At 42.7% G+C, this 19,775-nt stretch overlaps 1 protein-coding gene across 1 annotated transcript in view; it reads left to right on the top strand.

The window, feature by feature from the left end:
* PUM3 (pumilio RNA binding family member 3) overlaps nucleotides 1–19,775 on the top strand; it is a 50,560-nt gene that overhangs the window by 26,920 nt on the left and 3,865 nt on the right. Inside the window, exons 14-17 of the mRNA XM_044265968.1 lie at nucleotides 6,525–6,667; nucleotides 15,317–15,539; nucleotides 16,841–16,928; nucleotides 19,225–19,315. Of these exons, the coding sequence (XP_044121903.1) occupies nucleotides 6,525–6,667; nucleotides 15,317–15,539; nucleotides 16,841–16,928; nucleotides 19,225–19,315 (545 nt within the window). The remainder of the gene's footprint in view (nucleotides 1–6,524; nucleotides 6,668–15,316; nucleotides 15,540–16,840; nucleotides 16,929–19,224; nucleotides 19,316–19,775) is intronic.

The raw sequence follows: 19,775 nt of genomic DNA, 5'->3' as shown, positions 1-19,775 counted from the left end.
TGCCTGCTCCAGAGTAAAGCACACAAAGAAGTTACCACAGATGGGTCTTGGGATTTTCTCTGTCATTTTTACTGAGAAGGATAGTTGAGTCAAAAACTTTTAAAATTGAACCTTCATTGTTGGGGTTCTCTCTGTCTTGAGGATGCCAATTCATGACCCTAACAACTTAATGTCCCCCAGTTTAAGAGCCTATAAACTGAGAGGTGTGTTTTTAGTATGGACATAATTACTTTATAGCATTTTTCAGTTTGCATTGCGAATTTTCTCAATTGTTCTTGGTAACGACCCACAAGTCAGGCGGGTCTATCATTTCCTTGCATGGATGAGGGAGTTGATAGGCAGAGAGGTTAACTGATTTGCCAAAGGCTACACAGCTTGAACCCAAAGATTGAATCCAGCACATAGCTGTACTGTAGCTACCCCTTACCTATTTCTACCTCTTCCAATAGTCAGCAGTGTTTTGGGAGGATCATCTAGAAATTTCTTTCTGCTTTCTCGGTAATGCACGTTAAAGAGAAATGAATTAGTACTCCTTAATATAGCCATGCTCGTAGTATTTTATTTTTTCCAAGATGAATGTTTTTGATGGTAGGAAAGCTTGGATGAGAGCGAGATGGGGAGAATTAAATGGTACCACAGTTTTTTAAAATGGGGAGGGGCAGAGGGAGAGCAGGAATCCCAAGCAGGCTCCACACCCAGCACGGAGCTCCACTGGGAGCCTGACATGGGGCTGGATCCCACGCCCCTGAGAGCATGACCTGAGCCAAAATCAAGAGTCCGCTTCACCAAACGAGCCACGCAGGTCCTCTTAATCATGCCACATTTTTAAGTGAAGGTTGTCATTTTTAAGTGACAGTTTATAAACATTGCACTCTCTGAAAAACCTTAAATTTAGATTCTGAGTTTCTTAATGACAAACTGAAAGGAAGGAAGAGTTCAGTGAAATTGGGGACTAGTCCTAAGTAATATTTGTGCTTGGGTTTTATGTGTTATTTTGGAAGCCCTAGCTTACTGTGTTGAGTGAAGCATGTGCGTTTCCCAAACCATGTGCAATGTACTAGCCCTTAAGTGTAGCCTCTGCAGGGGCGCCTGGGTGGCTCAGTGGGTTAAGCCGCTGCCTTCGGCTCAGGTCATGATCTCGGAGTCCTGGGATCGAGTCCCGCATCGGACTCTCTGCTCAGCAGGGAGCCTGCTTCCCTCTCTCTCTCTCTCTGCCTGCCTCTCTGCCTACTTGTGATTTCTCTCTGTCAAATAAATAAATAAAATCTTTAAAAAAAAAAAAAAAGTGTAGCCTCTGCAGAGAAAGTTAAGTAGGTTGAGGAGTACATAGTCAGGTTCATGCCTCCTCTTTTCCTCTTCACACCAAAGGAAAAACCACTAATTAGAAATAAACAGCAGCCATTTATAACTCTTTATTGCATACTCCCCTAGGGTTATGTTTTGTCGGTTTTATTTTTTGATTTTTTTTTTGTTTTTTGTTTTTCAAAAAAGCATTTGCTGCTGTTTGTGGACTAGAAGGGAAGACAGCGTTTTACAAATGTTCCAAAAATCCCAAGGCAAGCAACACAATTCGTTCACTATCACTCCTACTAGAAAGAATAAAGATATCAGCATCTTATTATATAAAACTGTACTTTCAGAATCGCATTACAGGTTCACCAGAAACTATGGATGTAGTTTTCGGCTTCATCAGGGAAACAAGTTCAGTTCAGATCAAGTTAGATACTGTGCATCCAGCCTATTTGGATTGGAGTCTGGAACTGCTCACTGTTACCCCAACAGCTTTCAGAATTTTTCTTTTTAATTCTTCTCCTTCTGACTTTTGTATCCCCTAATACCTCCACCCTCTAATTATCAGAGAAAGGGGGAGCAGGGAAACAGTATAACTTCTGTTCTAAGGCTCTGTTCCCGTTTATTACTAGCTGATTACAGAGCATTTATACTGGAAAGTGTGCTGGAGAAATTTAAATACTGAGTTTTTCTTTTGTTTTACGGTGCCTATTTAGAGTTGGAAATTGAACAGCTGTTGTATTACCTACTTTGGTTTTATTTATTGAAATTCTGAAATCAAACATGTCTTGATTTTTCTGTTCTATTGAATTGCTATGTTCAGGATGTTTTGGAAAGGGAGTGGGGGCAGGGACTCTTCCATAAGCATTTGTTTTATTTTGTGTGTGTGGAGTATGAAGGCTACAACTTTATTGTAAAAATTAATAAAATGAAACAATCACCACTTTATTTTTTTTTTAAAGAAAGCATTTGCTGTGATGATACTATACCCCAGAGTGGTTTTCTTTAGGTCAGTAGAGTTAGCAGGGGCAGGTTAATGATCATAGAAATTGACCTAAGCTAGGTATCATTTTCACTCCTCTTCTTTCAACATATTAAAGCATCTGTCTTTTTTGAATTGGTTAAGCCTTAAATTGGAAAAGCCACTCTGAAGGTATCCTCTGTTTGTGGTACTAAATGCTTCATTATAAAAAATACATATTCTGAGCCCACTCTGGGACATGTTTACCTTGAAATTACAAAGGCGCTCCCTCCCTCATGATAAGGTATGAACATTTTTTCCATCTTTCTTTTCTGACTGAAATTTTAATTTTTTGCTTCCTGGGTGGTTGAAATTCATAACCATTTGGAGGTGGTTAGATCTTTTGCACCTGTTCTCTGCAGACCTTTACCTTGTACAAAGAGGTCTTCATATGTGACCTTAAACATCTTCACAAAGAATGCGACAGGGTTTAAAATCATGGAAACTGGCGGAGGAGTCAAGATGGTGGAGAGGTAGCAGGCTGAGACTACTTCAGGTAGCAGGAGATCAGCTAGATAGCTTATCTAAAGATTGCAAACACCCACAAATCCAACGGGAGATCGAAGAGAAGAAGAACAGCAATTCTAGAAACAGAAAATCAACCACTTTGGGAGATCGAAGAGAAGAAGAACAGCAATTCTAGAAACAGAAAATCAACCACTTTCTGAAAGACGATATGATACTTTATGTGGAAAACCCAAAAGACTCCACTCCAAAACTGCTAGAACTTGTACAGGAATTCAGTGAAGTGTCAGGATATAAAATCAATGCACAGAAAAAAGTTGCATTTCTCTACACCAACAACAAGACAGAAGAAAGAGAAATTAAGGAGTCAGTCCCATTTACAATTGCACCCAAAACTAAAAGATAGGTACCTAGGAATAAACCTAACCAAAGAGGCTAAGAATCTATACTCAGAAAACTATAAAGTACTCATGAAAGACAATGAGGAAGACACAAAGAAATGGAAAAATGTTCCATGCTCCTGGATTGGAAGAATAAATATTGTGAAAGTGTCTACGCTACCTGTACCTTTAATGCAATCTATACATTTAATGCAATTCCTATCAAAGTACCGTCCATTTTTTTCAAAGAAATGGAACAAATAATCCTAAAATTTATATGGAACCAGAAAAGACCTCAAATAGCCAAAGGAATATTGAAAAAGAAAGCCAAAGTTGATGGCATCACAATTCCAGACTTCAAGCTCTATTACAAAGCTGTCATCATCAAGACAGCATGGTACTGGCACAAAAACAGACACAGAGATCAATGAAATAGAATAGAGAGCCCAGAAATAGACCCTCAACTCTGTGATCAACTAATCTTCGACAAAGCAGTAAAGAATGTCCAATGGAAAAAAGACAGCCTCTTCAATAAATGGTGTTGGGAAAATTGGACAGCCACATGCAGAAAAATGAAATTGGACCATTTCCTTACACCACACATGAAAATAGACTCAAAATGGATGAAGGATCTCAATGTGAGAAAGGAATCCATCAAAATCCTTGAGGAGAACACAGGCAGCAACCTCTTCGACCTCAGCCGCAGCAACATCTCCCTAGGAACATAGCCAAAGGCAAGGGAAGCAAGGGCAAAAATGAACTATTGGGATTTTATCAAGATCAAAAGCTTTTGCACAGCAAAGGAAACAGTTAAAACAAAAGACAACTGACAGAATGGGAGAAGATATTTGCAAACGACATATCAGATAAAGGACTAGTGTCCAAAATCTATAAAGAACTTAGCAAACTCAACACCCAAAGAACAAATAATCCAATCAAGAAATGGGCAGAAGACATGAACAGACATTTCTGCAAAGAAGACATCCAGATGGCCAACAGACACATGAAAAAGTGCACCATATCACTCGCCATCAGGGAAATACAAATCAAAACCACAATGAGATATCACCTCACACCAGTCAGAATGGTGAAAATTAACAAGTCAGGAAATGATAGATGCTGGCGAGGATGTGGAGAAAGGGGAACCCTCCTACACTGTTGGTGGGAATGCAAGCTGGTGCAACCACTCTGGAAAACAGCATGGAGGTTCCTCAAAATGTTGAAAATAGAACTACCCTATGGGTCATAACCCAGCAATTGCACTACTGGGTATTTACCCTAAAGGTACAAAGGTAGTGATCCGAAGGGGCACGTGCTCCTGAATGTATATAGCAGCAATGTCTACAATAGCCAAACTATGGAAAGAACGTAGATGTCCATCAACAGATGAATGGATAAAGAAGAAGTTTTATACACACACACACACACACACACACACAATGGAATACTATGCAACCGTAAAAAGAAATGAAATCTTGCCATTTGCGACCACGTGGATGGAACTAGAGGGTATCATGCTTAGTAAAGTAAGTCCATCGAAGAAAGGCAACTATCATATGATCTCCCTGATACGAGGAAGTAGAGATGAAACATGGGGGCTAAGGGGGTAGGAGAAGAAAAAATGAAACAAGATGGGATTGGGAGGGAGACAAACCATAAGTGACTCATAATCTCACAAAACAAACAGGGTTGCTGAGGGGAGGGAGGTTGGGAGAGGGGGGTGGGTTGTGGACATTGGGGATGGTATGTGCTGGGGTGAGTGCTGTGAAGTGTGTAGACATGGCGATTCACAGATCTGTACCCCTGGGGCTAATAATACATCATACGTTTATAAAAAATAAAAATAGAAAATAAATTAAAAAAAAAAAACATGGAAACCCATGGTTTTGGGTCGGCCACGTCCTGGTGAGTGACCTTTACGCATCTACCACAAGTCACTTACCTAAGCCTCGGGCTGCTTCTTAGTAAAATGGAAGTGACTGTAGTCCCTCTGTCCTGGTGTTGGCAAGAGTGTTTAGGATCATGGGCGTAGTGCTATCTGCATTGGTCTGGCTCCTCCGAGTGCCTTTCAAGTGTTAGCTGCTATTATGAGTTTTAGGAAGCACAATATATTTTTGTGTAAACAATGAGGGAAGGTTGACATTTTTAAAAGAGAACTGTGATGTGTGGATTCTGCAGTTGAATCACCAACCTTGGGGTCACAAATTTGGTAGTATAGGGATCTCCTCCATGACCAGCTTTATTTTTAGCTTGGCTCCTTGCATTGAATTATTAATCTCAAATCTCATTGAACGTAATGGTTATTTAAGAATATAGCCCATCTGAGTAGATTTTCCCATGGAGAATTCCTTTCCGTGGAGTTGGGGGACCAAGACTAGTCAGAGGCCTGCCACTGACACGGTGTGTCCTCTGGCAGGTCCCTTCTCTCCTCCATGGGTCCCTCACTGGTAAACCTGATGACCTGCGCAGAGCAGTTTCGGTGGCCCCAGCCAGTTGTGCAGGACCTGCACTGCGCAAACACGTATGGCTGTGAATACCTGTTAGGCTTGTTGCAAGAACTAGCAATGTTAAAGGGGAAAAACATTTTTTTCTGTTGCAGATTCTCTGTTAAGAATCGAGGAATTTTTAAACCGTAGCTTTGCTGTCTGGAAACATCAGCACATTGACACAGGAGCTTAGCCGGGGTGGGGATGACATTGCCTTTGTTACTTCAATTCAAACAACTAGAAAAGGAGATTATTGTTCTTGGGAAGTTGATTGGAAATGTCATAGAGTGTAACTGTTTGTGCGCGCTCGGTGGACTCTCTCTGCATTCATTCCCCCTCCCCCTGTTTGTGTTTTCAATGCAATCCTTAAACAGCCTTCGTTTGCCATGAATAAGCAACTAACTTTAAAAGCCTTTATTCCCTTGTTCGATGTAACAGAGTTCCTTTATCTCCCTTCACATACATCTCAGTGGGGAAATTCCAGTAAGAATGTCCTTCATCGATGCAGATTCTACATGTAAAGCAGCTGCAGATTAACTGTATCTGCTCTGTGAGCCCAGCAAGCCATGTTCCTAGTAAGAGTGGCCTGAGAACTCTTGGTCACAGTGAAGGAAGAGAACGCTTTTAAAGATTTTAAGTCCTTGAGCTCGGTCAGCCATATAAACGGCTTGTTCAGTAATGCTGGTCACAGTCCAGAAGCCGTTCTGTGTTCTGAGCATCAGGCTTTGTGCCTTTAAGGGTGAAATTTCAAAATCCGCTCCACATTTTCTGCGAAGCCCATGGGAGAAAAGTGTTGCACATGGCTCCTTCTGTACCCTTCAGATTGCAAGCGCACCTTGTCTTAAGCACATATGTTCATTTTTTGTTTCTGTAATTTTCCAGGAAATTATTAGTTCTTTGCCCAACATAGTAAATGACAAATATGGAAGGAAGGTCTTGTTGTATTTACTGAGCCCCAGAGACCCTGCACATACGGTGCGAGAGATCATTGAGGTTCTGCAGAAAGGAGACGGCAATGCACACAGGTAAGAGCCGAGTCGCAGGAGTGCTTTGCTCCTCTGCTCTGCCTGCTTCTTCGTTTTGAGGAGCTTGTGTTTCCAGAAGTGGGCTCGTGCATGCATATCGTGCTTCTTCTCTAAAACTCAGAAGGTGAGGGCGCCTGGGTGGCTCAGTGGGTTAAGCCTCTGCCTTCAGCTCAGGTTATGATCTGAGGGTCCTGGAATCGAGTCCTGCATTGGGCTTTCCGCTCGGCAGGGAGCCAGCTTCCCCCTCTCTCTCTCTCTCTCTCTGCTGCCTCTCTGCCTACTTGTGATCTCTCTCTGTCAAATAAATAAATAAAATCTTTAAAAAACAAAACAAAAAAAACCCTTGGAAGGTGAATCCCATTTTTAAGCCTGTAGTTTTGACAGATAATCTTAAGGTTTTTATCTGGAAAAGGAAATAAAAGAATCATGCCAAAAGAATACCTTTTGAGTGCCTGGCACATAGTAGATGCTCAGTGTATGTGGTGTGATTTGATTTTGCTCTTTTCATTTGTTTAGTTTAAATTATAGCAACTTTTTTAAGGCTTGTGTTTTGTTTTGGTCTTTTTGACTCCAGTATAGTAACATACAGTGTTGTGTTAGCTGTGCGTGTGCGTGTCGTGATTAGACAGGTCTAGGATAACTCAGTGCTCATCTCTTAAGTGTGCTTTGTAATCCACTTCCCCTGTTTCACCCCTCCCCTCCCCCCCTTCCCCTCCGGTAACACTATTTTGTTCTCTAGAGTTGAGAGTCTGGTTTTCAGTTTGTTTCCCTTTTTTCTATGTTGATTTGGCTTCTTAAATTCTACCTGTGAACGAAATCATACAGAATCTATCTTTCTCTGACGGATTTCACTTAGCATTCTACCCTGTAGACCCATCCCTGTTGTTGCAGATGCCAAGCTCTCATCCTTCTTCTGTGCCCGAATCATACCCCGTTATGCACACACCAGCCCTTCTTTACCCGGTCCTCAGTCAGTGCCCTCGGCTGCCTTCATAATTTGGTTGTCGAAAATAATGCTGCAGGAAGCGTAAGGATGCATGTATCTTTTCAAAGTAGTGTTTTCATATTCTTCGGGTAAATACCTAGTAGTGAAATTACTGGATCATAAGGTATTTCTGTTTGTAATTTTTTGAGGAACGTCCACACTGTTTTCCAGTGGCTGTCCCGGTCTGTATTCCCACCGACAGCGCACGGGGCCTCCTTTTCCCCACATCCTCACCAGCACTTGTAGTTTCTTGTGTTAATGATCTTGACAGATGACGTGGTATCTTGTGGTTTTGATTTGCTTTTTGATAAGGAGTGATGTTGAGCATCTTTTCTGTCATGTGTCTGTTGGCCATCTGGATGGCTTCTTTGGAGAAATGTCTGTTCATGTCTTCTGTCCATCTGTATTTAGATTCTTTGTTTTTCTGGTGTCAAGTTGTGCAGGTTCTTTATATATTTTGGATACTGACCCATTATCAGATGTGTCACTGGAAAATATCTTCTCTCACTCTGTAGCTTGTCTTTTAGTTTTGTTGATTATTTCCTTTGCTGTGCAGAAACTTTTTATTTTCAGTTTGTTTTTGCTTTCCTTTCCCTTGCCTCAGGAGACATATCTAGAAAAAAGGTACTATGGCCGATGTCAGAGAAATTACTGCCTGTATTCTCTTCTTGGATTTTTATGATTTCAGGTCTCTCGTTTAGGTCCTTAATCTGTTTTGAGTTTATTTTTGCGTATGGTGGAAGAAAGTGGTTCAACTTCATTCTTTTGCAAAATGTAGCTGTCCAGTTTTCCCAGCAGCTTTGTTGAAAATATTGTCCCTTTCCCATTGCATAGTCTTGCCTCACAATCTTTTTGAGGATTAATTGACCCTATAATTGTGGGTTTATTTCTGAGCTCTCTGTTCTTTTCCATTGACCTATGTGTCTGTTTTTGTGCCAGTATCTTACTGTTTGGATCACTACAGCTTTGTAATGTATCTTGAAATCTGGGATTGCAGTATAGCCCATTGTGCTCTTTTTCAAATTTTGCTTTAACTATTCAGGCTCTTTGGTAATTCCATACAAATTGGAGAATTACTTGTTCAAGTTCTGGGAAAAATGCGATTGGTATTTTGATTGAGATTGCATTAAGTCTGTAGATTGCTTTGGTAGTATGGACATTTTAACAATATTTATTCTTCCAATCCATGAGCACAAAATATCTTTCCATTTTTTTGTGTCACCTTCAATTTCTTTCATTAGTGTTTTATAGTTTTCAGAGTACAGGCCTTTCGCTTCCTTGTTTAAGTTGATTCCAAGGTATTTTCTTTGGTGCAATTGCAAGTGGAATTGACTTCTTAATTTTTCTTTCCGTTACTTCATTATTACTGTATAGAAATGCAGTGGATTTCTGTGTATTGATTTTGTGTCCTGCAGCCTTACTGAATTCATTTATCAGGTCTGGTAGTTTCTTGGTAGCGTCTTCAGGGTTTACTTTATATAGTATCATGTCATCTGCAAATAGCGGAAGTTTTTCTTCTTCCTTACTTTTTTTCCTTTTGTTTCGTTATGTTGTCTGATTGCAGTGGCTAGCACTTCCAGCGCTCTGTTGAACAAAAATAGTGAAAGTGGACATCCTTTAGCGAAATAAGTCAAGCGGAGAAAGACAAATATCATATGATCTCCCTGATATGAGGAAGTGGTGATGCAACATGGGGGCTTAAGTGGGTAGGAGAAGAATCCATGAAACAAGATGGGATAGGGAGGGAGACAAACCATAAGTGACTCTTAATCTCACAAAACAAACTGGGTTGCTGGGGGGAGGGGGGTTGGGAGAAGGGGGGTAGGGTTATGGACATTGGGGAGGGTATGTGCTTTTGGATAAATTGGAAGGGGAGATGAACCATGAGAGACTATGGACTCTAAAAAACAATCTGAGGGGTTTGAAGTGGCGGGGGGGTGGGAGGTTGGGGTACCAGGTGGTGGGTATTATAGAGGGCACAACTTGCATGGAGCACTGGGTGTGGTGAGGAAATAATGAATACTGTTTTTCTGAAAATAAATAAATTGGAAAAAAAAATTAAAAAAAAAAAAAGTGGACATCCTTGTCTGGCTCTTGATCCTAGGGGAAAGCTCGCAGTTTTTATCATTGAAGATGCTGTCAGCTGTGGGCTTGATTATGTTGGGATATGTTCCCTCTAAACCTGCCTTGTTGAGGGTTTCTATCACGAATGGATGTCACACTTCTCAGATGCTTTTTCTGCGTTTATGGAAATGCTCTTACGATTCTTACCCTTTCTCTTGTTGCTCCGATGTATTATGTTGATTGATTTGTGAATATTGAACCACTCTTGCATCCCAAGAATAGGTTCCATTTGATTGTGGTGAATGATTTTCTTTAAATGTATTAATGGGTTTGGTTTGCTGATATTTTGTTGAGGGTTTTTGCATCTGTGTTTGTCAGAGATAATGGCCTGTGATTCTTTTTCTTTTTTGTAGTTGCCTTTATATGATTTGGTATCAGGGTAATGCTGGCCTTCTAGAAGGAGTTTAGGAGCTTTCCTTCTATTTTTTGGAATACTTTGAAAAGAATAGTTATTAACTCTTCATTAAATGTTTGGGAGAATTCACTGGTGAAGCCATCTGGTCCTGGGCTTTTGTTTGTTGGAAATCTTTTGATTACTCGTTCAATGTCATTGCTGGTAGTCTGCCTGTTCACATTTTCTGTTTCTTCCAGATTTAGTTTTGGGAGGTTTTATGTTTCTAGGAATTTATCCATTTTGTACAGGTTGTCCAGTTTATGGGCATTTAATTTTTCGTAAGATTCTCTTGTAATCCTTTGTATTTCTGTGGTGTGGATGGTTTTTTCTCCTTTTTAATTTATGATTTTATTTGAGCTCTCTTTTTGAGGAGTCTGGCTAAAAGTTCATCAGTTTGTTCATCTTTTCAAAGAACGAGCTCCTGGTTTCATTGATCTGTTGATCTGTTTTTGTGTGTGTGTGTGTGTGTGTTTTAAGTTTCTATTTTGTTTATTTCTGCTCAGGTCTTTATTATTTCCTTTTTTCTGCTGGTTTTGGGTTTCGTTGTTCTTTTTCCATCTCTTTAGGTGTAAGGTTAGATTGTCTATTTGAGATGTTTCTTGCTTCTTGAGGCAGGCCAGTATTGCTATGTATTTACATCTTAGCACCATTTTTGTTGCATCCCAAAGATTGAGGGGTGTCGTGTCTTCATTTTCATTGTCTTCTAGCAGTTTTTGATTTAGTCTTTGACTTCTTGGTTGACCCATTGTTGAATAGCATATTAGCTATTTAACTTTCATGTGTTTGTGTTCTCTTCTGATCTTTTCTTGTGGTTGATTCCTAGTTTCATAGCATTGCAGTCAGAAAAGATACATAGTGTGACACGATTCTTTTTGAATTTGTTGACTTGTTTTGTGGCCTAATATGTGGTCCGTTCTGGAGAATATTCCATATGAACTTGCAAAAAATGTGTATTCTACTGTTTTAGGATAGAATGTTCTGAATATATCTCTTAAATCCCTCTGGTGCAATGTGTCATTCGGAGCCACTGTTCCCTTGTTGATTTTCTGTTCCGATGTTCTGTCCCTTGATGTCAGTGGGGTATTAAGTCCCCTACTATTTTTGTATTACTGTCGATTACTTCCTTTATGTCTGTTACTAGCAACTTTAGGTATTTGGGTGCTCCCATGTTGGGTGCATGAATATTTACAATTGTTACATCTTCTTGTTGGATTGTCCCCTTAATAATAATGTAGTATCCTCACTTGTCTCTTGTTGCAGTCTTAGTTTTAAAGTCTGTTTTGTTGCTTATAAGTATTGGTACCCAGCTATCTTTTTACTTACATTTTCATAATAAATGTTTTTCCACCCTTTGACTTGCATTGTGCGTGTCTTTAGGTCTGAAATAATTCTTGTAGGCAATATTTACATGGGTGCTTTTTAATACATTCCATCAACCTGTGTCTTTTGATTGGAGTGTTAAGTCCATTTACATTTAAAGTACATATTAATGGATATGTACATATTGTCTTTTGTTACTTGTTTCATGGGGTGTTTTTATTTGTGTGTGTGTGTGTGGTTCTCAGTTCCTTGCTCTTTTCTTTCACAGTTTGCTGGTTTCGTTCAGTGATGTGGTTGGATTCCTTTTTTCTTTATTCTTTTCATATCTATTGCTGGTTTTTTAATTGTGGTTATCATTAATAGTAATATCATTAATAGGAATCATAGTAGTAATATCATTAATAATAATCATAGTAATAGTATCATTAATAGTATTAACAATAGTAACATCAAGATGTCAGACATCTTCTGCATATAACAGTCTGTGTTAGGTTGATGGTCACTTAAGTTTGAACCCATTTTAAAAGTGCCAAATTTGTTAGTGTTCTCGTCATTGTCTCCTCATTTCACCCCCATTTTAGGTATATGGTGTTACACTTTACATCCTTTTATTTTGTCACTAATGACTGATTTTTATATTTTTACTTAATTTTACTGCTTTTATGCTTCCTGCTTTTCTTAATTTGCTTATGGTCTTTCCTTTCTTCTTAGAGTCCACTTTAACATTTCTTGTAGGCCTGGTTTAACGGTGATGCATTTCTTTAACTTCTGTTTGTCTGGGAAACTCTCTATCCTTCTGTTCTGAATGATAACCTTGTTGAGTAGTTTTTTTGGTTGCAGGTTTTCCTCTGTGCATTTTGTATGTATCAAGCCACTCTCTCCTGGCCTGTAAAGTTTCTACTCAAAAATTTGCTGATAGCCTTAGGGGTTGCCCTTGTATATAAATGTTTTCTATAGCTGCTTTTAAAATTCTCTCTTTATCACTAGATTTTGTCATTTGAATTACTACTTGTCTTGGTGTGGACCTCCTTGGTTTGATTTTGTTGGAGGCTGTCTGTACTCCTGGATTTGGTATCTTTTTTTCTTTCCTAGATTTGGGAAATTTTGAGCTGTTATTTCTTCAAGTAAGTCTTCTGTCCCACTTTCCCTTCTTTTTCAGGGATCCCTATTATGTGAATATTAATACACTTGGTGTTATCACTGAGTTCCCTTAAATCTGTTTTCATTTTTTATTTTTTCTCCTGCTTCAGCTTGATTGCTTTCCATTATTCTGTCCTCCAGGTCACTGATCTGTTCTGCTTCCTGTAGTCTACTACTCATTCCATCTATTGTATTGTTAATTTTAGTTATATTCTTCATATCTGATCGGTTCCTTTTTGTTTTCTGTCTTTTTGTTGAGGTCTTACTGAGGTCCTCTACTCTTTCCTCAAGTCCAGTGAGTATCTTTATGACCATTACTATTATCAGGCGTATTTCTTTTTTTTTCTTTTTCTTTTTTTTTTTTTAAGATTTTTATTTATTTATTTGACAGAGATCACAAGTAGGCAGAGAGGCAGGCAGAGAGAGAGGAGGAAGCAGGCTCCCCGCTGAGCAGAGAGCCCAATGCGGGCCTCGATCTCAGGACCCTGAGATCATGACCTGAGCCGAAGGCAGAGGCTTTATCCCACTGAGCCACCCAGGCGCCCAATCAGGCGTACTTCTTATCTTTGTTTCATTTAGGTCTCTTTTGGTCTTAGTCTTTCATTTGAGACATATTCCTCTGTCTTCTCATTTTGTCTAACTCTGTGTCCATTTTCGTGTGTTAAGAAAGTCAGCTGTGTCTCCTGCTCTTGAAGGTAGTGTTCTTATGAAAAAGAAGTCCTGGAGCGCCCCGCAGTGCAGTGTCCCCTGTTCACCAGAAGCTGGCACTCAGGGGTATCTAGTGTGTATGTTGTGTGCACCTTATAATTGTGGCTGAGCTACTTTTTCCTTCATTGTCGTTATGTACAGTGGCTCTCTTTCCCTGTTGTAGGCACTGTTTGGTCCCTTTGTTGTTAGTGGGCCAGTGTTAGGGGCCCACCTTGGACTTGATACGAGTCACACCAGGCATTTGCCAGAGATGTAGTAGCACCGAACTGCCCTTTTGTCCCCTGAGCAGCTTTCATTGGTGGGTGGGGCCTGCAGTTAGACCAGAATCTGTCAAGCCCCTGCTGGAGCTGGACTGGACTGGTGTGTGTGTTTAACTTCCCCTCTTGCCAGGGCAGGAGTTACTTTGGAGTGGGCTGGCCCCTCTCAGCTTGTAGAGCTGCTTTGGTTGGTCTCTGCCCAAGGGGGTATTGGAGGAGAGAGGTCTGCAGGAAAAGGCAGTGTAGAGCTGAGGTATGAGCAAGGTTTGCACTGGTCTGCTGTGGGAGGAGGCCGGCTGGGGAGGGGTTGTGCTGGCAGAAGTGCTCAGGACCAGGGCATGCTATTACCAAATCGGGTGGAGAGTGTTGTCCAGGCACTGGTTCCTGCAGGTGTCCATGTATCTTGGCTAGAGGACAAGGAAGGGAAATGTCCACCCTTCTTGGTTCCTATGGAAGTCTCCCAAGGATCCCTGACCTTCCATCACAGGCTGTGAGATTAGTAAACAGATTTCCCTCCTGTTGTGCCCCAGATGCTTTTTAAACTGCTGGCTTCTATGCCGTGTCTCCACAGGGTTGTTTGTTGTGCAGTGTCCTTAAGGTGGGAACTCCCCCCTTCCCCACAAAAAAGGCAGGGACTCCCATTTTCTCCTACCCTCCCAGTTCTCCCAAGCCAAGCATGCTAATTTTTTTAAAATTCCAGGCATTAAGCCCCACTGATTGTAAGAACTCATGAAATTATGCCCCGCTGAATTAATTGACTTCTTTCTTTGTTTCTTTCTTTTTTGCCCTGCTGAATTTCAAAGCCAGATATTACAGGGATTTGTCTTCCACACACAGGCACCCTGTGCATGGGGTACCTGACGTGAGGGTCTGTTTCCCTCCCTTCTCCACGCCCACTGTATCCCTCCCTCCTACAGTTAGTCATGGAGGTCCTTTTAGCTTTCCGACATGCCTCTACCTTTCCTACCCTCTTTGATATGGCCTCTTGCCTACATTTAGCTATGGAGAGTCTGCTCTGCCAATCCCGTGGTTATTCTTGGGGTTATTTACACTGATGTGGGTGTTACCTAGTAGTGTTCATGGGAGGAGGGGTCCTCCTGCTCCACCATCCTCCCTGGAAGTCGGTTTCTTTCTTTCTTTCTTTCTTTCTTTTTTTTTTTTAAAGATTTTATTTATTTATTTGACAGACAAAGATCTTAAGTAGGCAGAGATGCAAGCAGAGAGAGGAGGAAGCAGGCTCCCCGCGGAGCAGAGAGCCCGAATCGGGGCTCGATCCCAGGACCCTGGGATCAGGACCTGAGCTGAAGGCAGAGGCTTTAACCCACTGAGCCACCCAGGCGCCCTGGAAGTCGGTTTCTTTATTTTTAAAGCTACTGGTATCACATAATGAAGTATTCTAGAGAGTAGTGTCCATAAAGTGGTCTACTTCTGTCTTATAATTTGTTGTTGCTGTTGTTTGGGTTTTGGATTGGTTTGGGCTGTTTGTTATTAGTAAGTGCTTGTTCTGTGCCAGGCACAGTTCAGATGCCGGGGCATGAAGACGGCAGACGGGTCTCCCACCCTTAAATTGCTTATTACCTGCGTGCACAACAGAGACAGACAATTGCAATAAGTTGGACAAAGACTGTTTTAAGCCCTTAGAGGTTTTTGTGCTAATACGATCGCCATATTCCCTTTGCTATTCATCTTACCTTAACGCCTCATTCACCATGTTCCCACAGTAAGAAAGATACAGCGATCCGCCGACGTGAGCTCTTAGAGGCCATCTCTCCTGCTTTGTTAAGCTACCTGCAAGAACACGCCCAAGAATTGGTGTTGGATAAGTCTGCGTGCGTGTTGGTGGCCAACATTCTGGGAGCCGCCGTTGGAGACCTTCAGCCTGCCATGAATGCTGTTGCCAGCGTGGCAGCGGCCGAGCTCCATCCCGGTGGCGAGGATGGAGAGGTAACGTGCTGCTGGCAGACAGGTGGAAAGCAGCAGTGTTGCATAAGCCCAGTCTCTGAGAATATTGCCGTAGAGAGAATTTGAATGCTAATTGTCTCAACTCTGCACATGCTGACAGCACATCTGATCGTTGCGATTTCGAAATACCGGTGCTGTTATAACCCCGTCTTTCTTAAAGTCTTTCCCTGACTTCACAGTACCTACAGAGGAGGAGAAACAGAATCTTGTACTGTGGCTCTCTGTTGTCCACGACTGGCCCCAGACTGCCTTTCTAGCACATGCTGTGTTCTTAATGCTATTTTGAATTTGCTTTGGATTTTTGCACCTCTCTGCATTTGCACGTTTCTTCTGTGGGCCTAGATGCTCCCTCTGTCTCCATTTTGCTGTGCTGTCTCTGTAGAAGGCCCTGCTCATCCTCCTGCGAGGTCCCCAGCATCCTTCTCATGGACGTTGTTCCCAGTTTCCTCTCTTTCTGATAGCTCCCGCCTGTGTTACTTGGCCCCTGAGTAATTCTGCCTCGCATCCGAAGTTCATTGATTCATGGACCTGATTTGTGTGAGGCAGGGTCAGCACCGTTCCCTCACCCCTCAAAGAAGGTCGTAGGCGGGGGGAAGACATACGCAGCAGCCCGAAGGGAGAACGGGGCTTGGCTCGGCTGAGAACAGAAGGCTCAGGGGCTCGGGGTAGGAGATGAGTTTGCCGAGGGAAGAGAGGAGGGCAGAAGGCCGACGGTGCAGGCTTTGTGCTGCACTGGATCGTGAGCTGACGTGTGTGTGGAGTCTGCTGAGTCCTGATGTGGCCCCTGGGCCTTAGAGAAGCCCTGGACCTGTCCGCCCGGGGCCGCGCAGATGAGCAGGCGGGAAGATGGACGCATAATGAGTTCCCCTCTTTGCTGCCCTGCTCTATAAGGAGAGATCCTAGGTATGTGGGACCAGCAGTGCCAGCGTTACGTGCTTTTCTGCTGTCACTTTTTGTCCCAAAGGTTTCTTTGTACCTCAGCACCGCATACTGCCACCTGGACGGCGCTCAGCGTGATCTGAGGCGCGCACTGTGCTGGGGCCGTTCAGCTGGGAGCACCTGACGGGGAGCCTCAGAGCTTTTTAGCGGCTCCTTTGAATATCCGTCTGTCGGTGTGGGGATTAGACTAGATTGCTGGTCCCCCGGCTGCTCATGGTCCGTTCTCGGTGACTTGACCTCCGCAGCACAGTGGAACTTGCCATGTGGCCGCGTCCTCACCTGTGTGAGAACACATGGTGGGCCGCAGCGTGGCGGAAACCAGCTTTTTTATGTTTTCCTTCCAGCTGCACATTGCAGAGCATCCCGCAGGACACCTTGTTCTGAAGTGGTTAATAGAACAAGATGAGAAGATGAAGGAAAGTGGAAGGGCAGGTAGGCTATAAAACATGGGGTTCCCTGACCTCCGGCAGCCCTGAACTCGATGCCGCCGTTTATGTTCACATGAAATTTGTGGAGTGTTTAGAAATGGTGTCTGTGGACAAGAAATGATTCCGTGCTTGCAGAGAATGCTTTAGTAAATACTGGAAATTTATGTCCTGGGGTCCTTGAATTTCCTTTCTCTGTCCCGTCCTCCCTCACTGCCTCTCCTCGCGCGCTGCCTCTCAGTCTTCGGACCAGGTGCTGCCAGGGCCCTAAGAATGCCATTATGTTCCTTGGTAGGTGGGGGTTGGGGTTGGTGAGACTTGGGAGGGGACATTTGTGAGTGTCACTGGGGCACAGTTGAAAAGCAGGATCTCTGTCTCTAGTTTGGAGGAGGGGAAAAGCAAAAGAAAAGAGTCCTCATCCGAATTTTGAGCTGAACGCCCGTTTGGGCACCGAACTGCCTGCGACCACAGAGCAGGCCGGCCTTGGCCTCTGTGGCTTTTCACAACGCTCACAGCTGCTCTGTAGAAACTCCGCTTTCAAGAGAAGAACAGCATCTTTTAATCGAATTGAAAAGTCGCATACCATTCCTTTCTCCGCCCCGTCTTTGACCAGACCTTCTGTTACTAAATTCGAGCTCCATCCAGCGTTTTAGCCACTAAGGAGCTCTCCCCGCACCGAGTTTGAACAATTTGGGTGTTCTGTCACTGTGTCTGAAAAAATGTGACAGATCATGAATTTATGTCTTGAGGCAAGTTGCAGTTCTGAAGGCTGGAGAGGCAATCGATACACAGTCCAACTGTCACTTCTCACTCTGCCTTGAGGAATAGAGACTTAGGGGTGTTTGTCACTGCAAACTTTCTGTGAAGGAGAAAGCTTCTTGTAATAAATTTTGAACAATAAATAACATACGGAGTAATTTTTTGTTATTAAGAAGTTGGTGCACAGTTGAGTGGAGTTCCTGTCCAAAACGTTGTCTGGCTTGCTTTTAAAATCCAAAGAATTTCCTAGTGATACTTTTCCTTAATTCATTTACACTGATAGCCATGAAGCAGGCCTGCCTGGGCCTCGTGTGTGTATCAGGTGCACGTAACTCTGAACCAGCGTGGCTGTCTCCGTTATCTGTTGCTGTGTGACAGGCCGCCTCAAAGCTTGGTGGCTCTGGAACAACATCCCTTCAGGACTTGGTGGAGCTTGGTTTTGCTCCAAGCAGTCCTCTGGGGTTGCTCTGTTTGGGGTAGGAATGTTCGTTTGGATGGTGGCTGGCAGGGGCTCAGTCCAGCAGCCTTAGTCCCCAACCCGTGGTTGGGTTTTAAGAGAAGAAAGCAGTGCGGAGTGCTTTTTTGATTTAGCCTCAGAAGTTACCACACATAACTCTTCCCACACTCTCTTGGCTTAGTCCGTCACAGAGGCCCGCTGGAATTCAGGAGAAGACGTGGATTCCGCCGTGGCTGGGGGTGTGGGGGTGCAGCATTCCAGCAGTGCTGTCATGCTCACGTTTCAAAAACATTGTCTCGTGAGTTGACTACGGTCCTTCCTTAACGTGTGCCCTGAAGAGCTATGTAGCCGTAGGCCTCTTGGCTTTTAAAGCGTCCTCACACTTGGGTATCTTTGGGGAATTATGCATGCTGCATACCCAAGATACTTGCCTTCGAGATCGGCTGCCCATACTTCAACTGCACCAAGTCCTAGCTTTCACAATTTCTCCGTTGTCCAAGAATTGGTTATGCTTAGATGGCATAGTGAGTTCAAGATGATATACCAAGAACTTAGAAAGCTGGTAATAACACACGAAATAATAATAAAAGATGAATAATCTTGATGGGTGAATGTCTAGCTTTGTGGAGAGGAATTACCTGGTATCGGCTGGACCAGTCTCCTGACCACTAATGTTCCTCGTGGCACCTTCCCAGTGAGCATTTTTCACGATGGAGAACTTGATTCCATCCAAGCGTGAGGTACTGCTGTCAATTCCTGAATACCTTTCAGATCAGGGTTAAATCATTAAAGAGTACAAAGAGATGCAAACATGAGCAAGTGAGCTTTTTATAAGAATTCAAGTTTTGTCTTGAGTAATTACAGTAGACATAGCGTGAGACTTGGACCAGAGTTGAAAGAAATGGCTGTATTAAAAAGACCTTAAATAAATCAGAGCTGGAACTTACAGTGTTAAGGAAGGTTGAGTGAGAACTCTTTTTATTCACTTTTTTATTAAAACGTGCTTTTGCAGATTTAAGGGCGGTAGGGACAGAGATGGGGAGTTTAAATCTTGTATGCGGTCACTGAGTTTCAGTCTATTTTTCAGGTGGTTTTGCAAAAACACTTGTCGAGCGTGTTGGTGTGAAGAACCTGAAGGCCTGGGCTAGTGTAAACCGTGGGGCGATTGTCCTGTCTAGGTACGTATGATCTGTGCCTTTCTGCGTAGGGCCTTCCTCCTGAATGCCCGTTTCCGCAGAAGATGGTTCCTTCACTTCCTTCTCGGTTCTGGGCTTTGTTCCAATTGTTCAGTATTCCTCACAGTCACTCAGGGTCTAGCAAGTGGACCAAATAGTGGAAATCAAGCCTACCTCTTCCCGTCAGTCCGTACTTACCTGCACTATTCCAGCTTCAAGGATCGTAAAGTTGTCACAAGGTCTCATTTGGGGGTTTCATCCCATTTAGGGTTTCAACCAAATGTGATTGTGTTCTCTCTCTCTCTCTTCTCTCTTTCACTCTCAGGAAAGCTCTTTACATTTGATTAGTTTGCAGAGATCCCGTTCACTCCCTCCTTTCCCCCCAGATTAGGGAGCCCTCCAACACCCAGTTATTATAAATTATATAAGTCAGAGGACTTGCCAAGCCCATGTGTTCTGGAAG

This window comes from Neovison vison, chromosome 9, assembly GCF_020171115.1.
Source record: "Neovison vison isolate M4711 chromosome 9, ASM_NN_V1, whole genome shotgun sequence".
Lineage (NCBI taxonomy): Eukaryota > Metazoa > Chordata > Mammalia > Carnivora > Mustelidae > Neogale > Neogale vison.
Note: the sequence above shows the minus strand (reverse complement) of the source record. Positions and strands in the feature narration are given on the sequence as shown.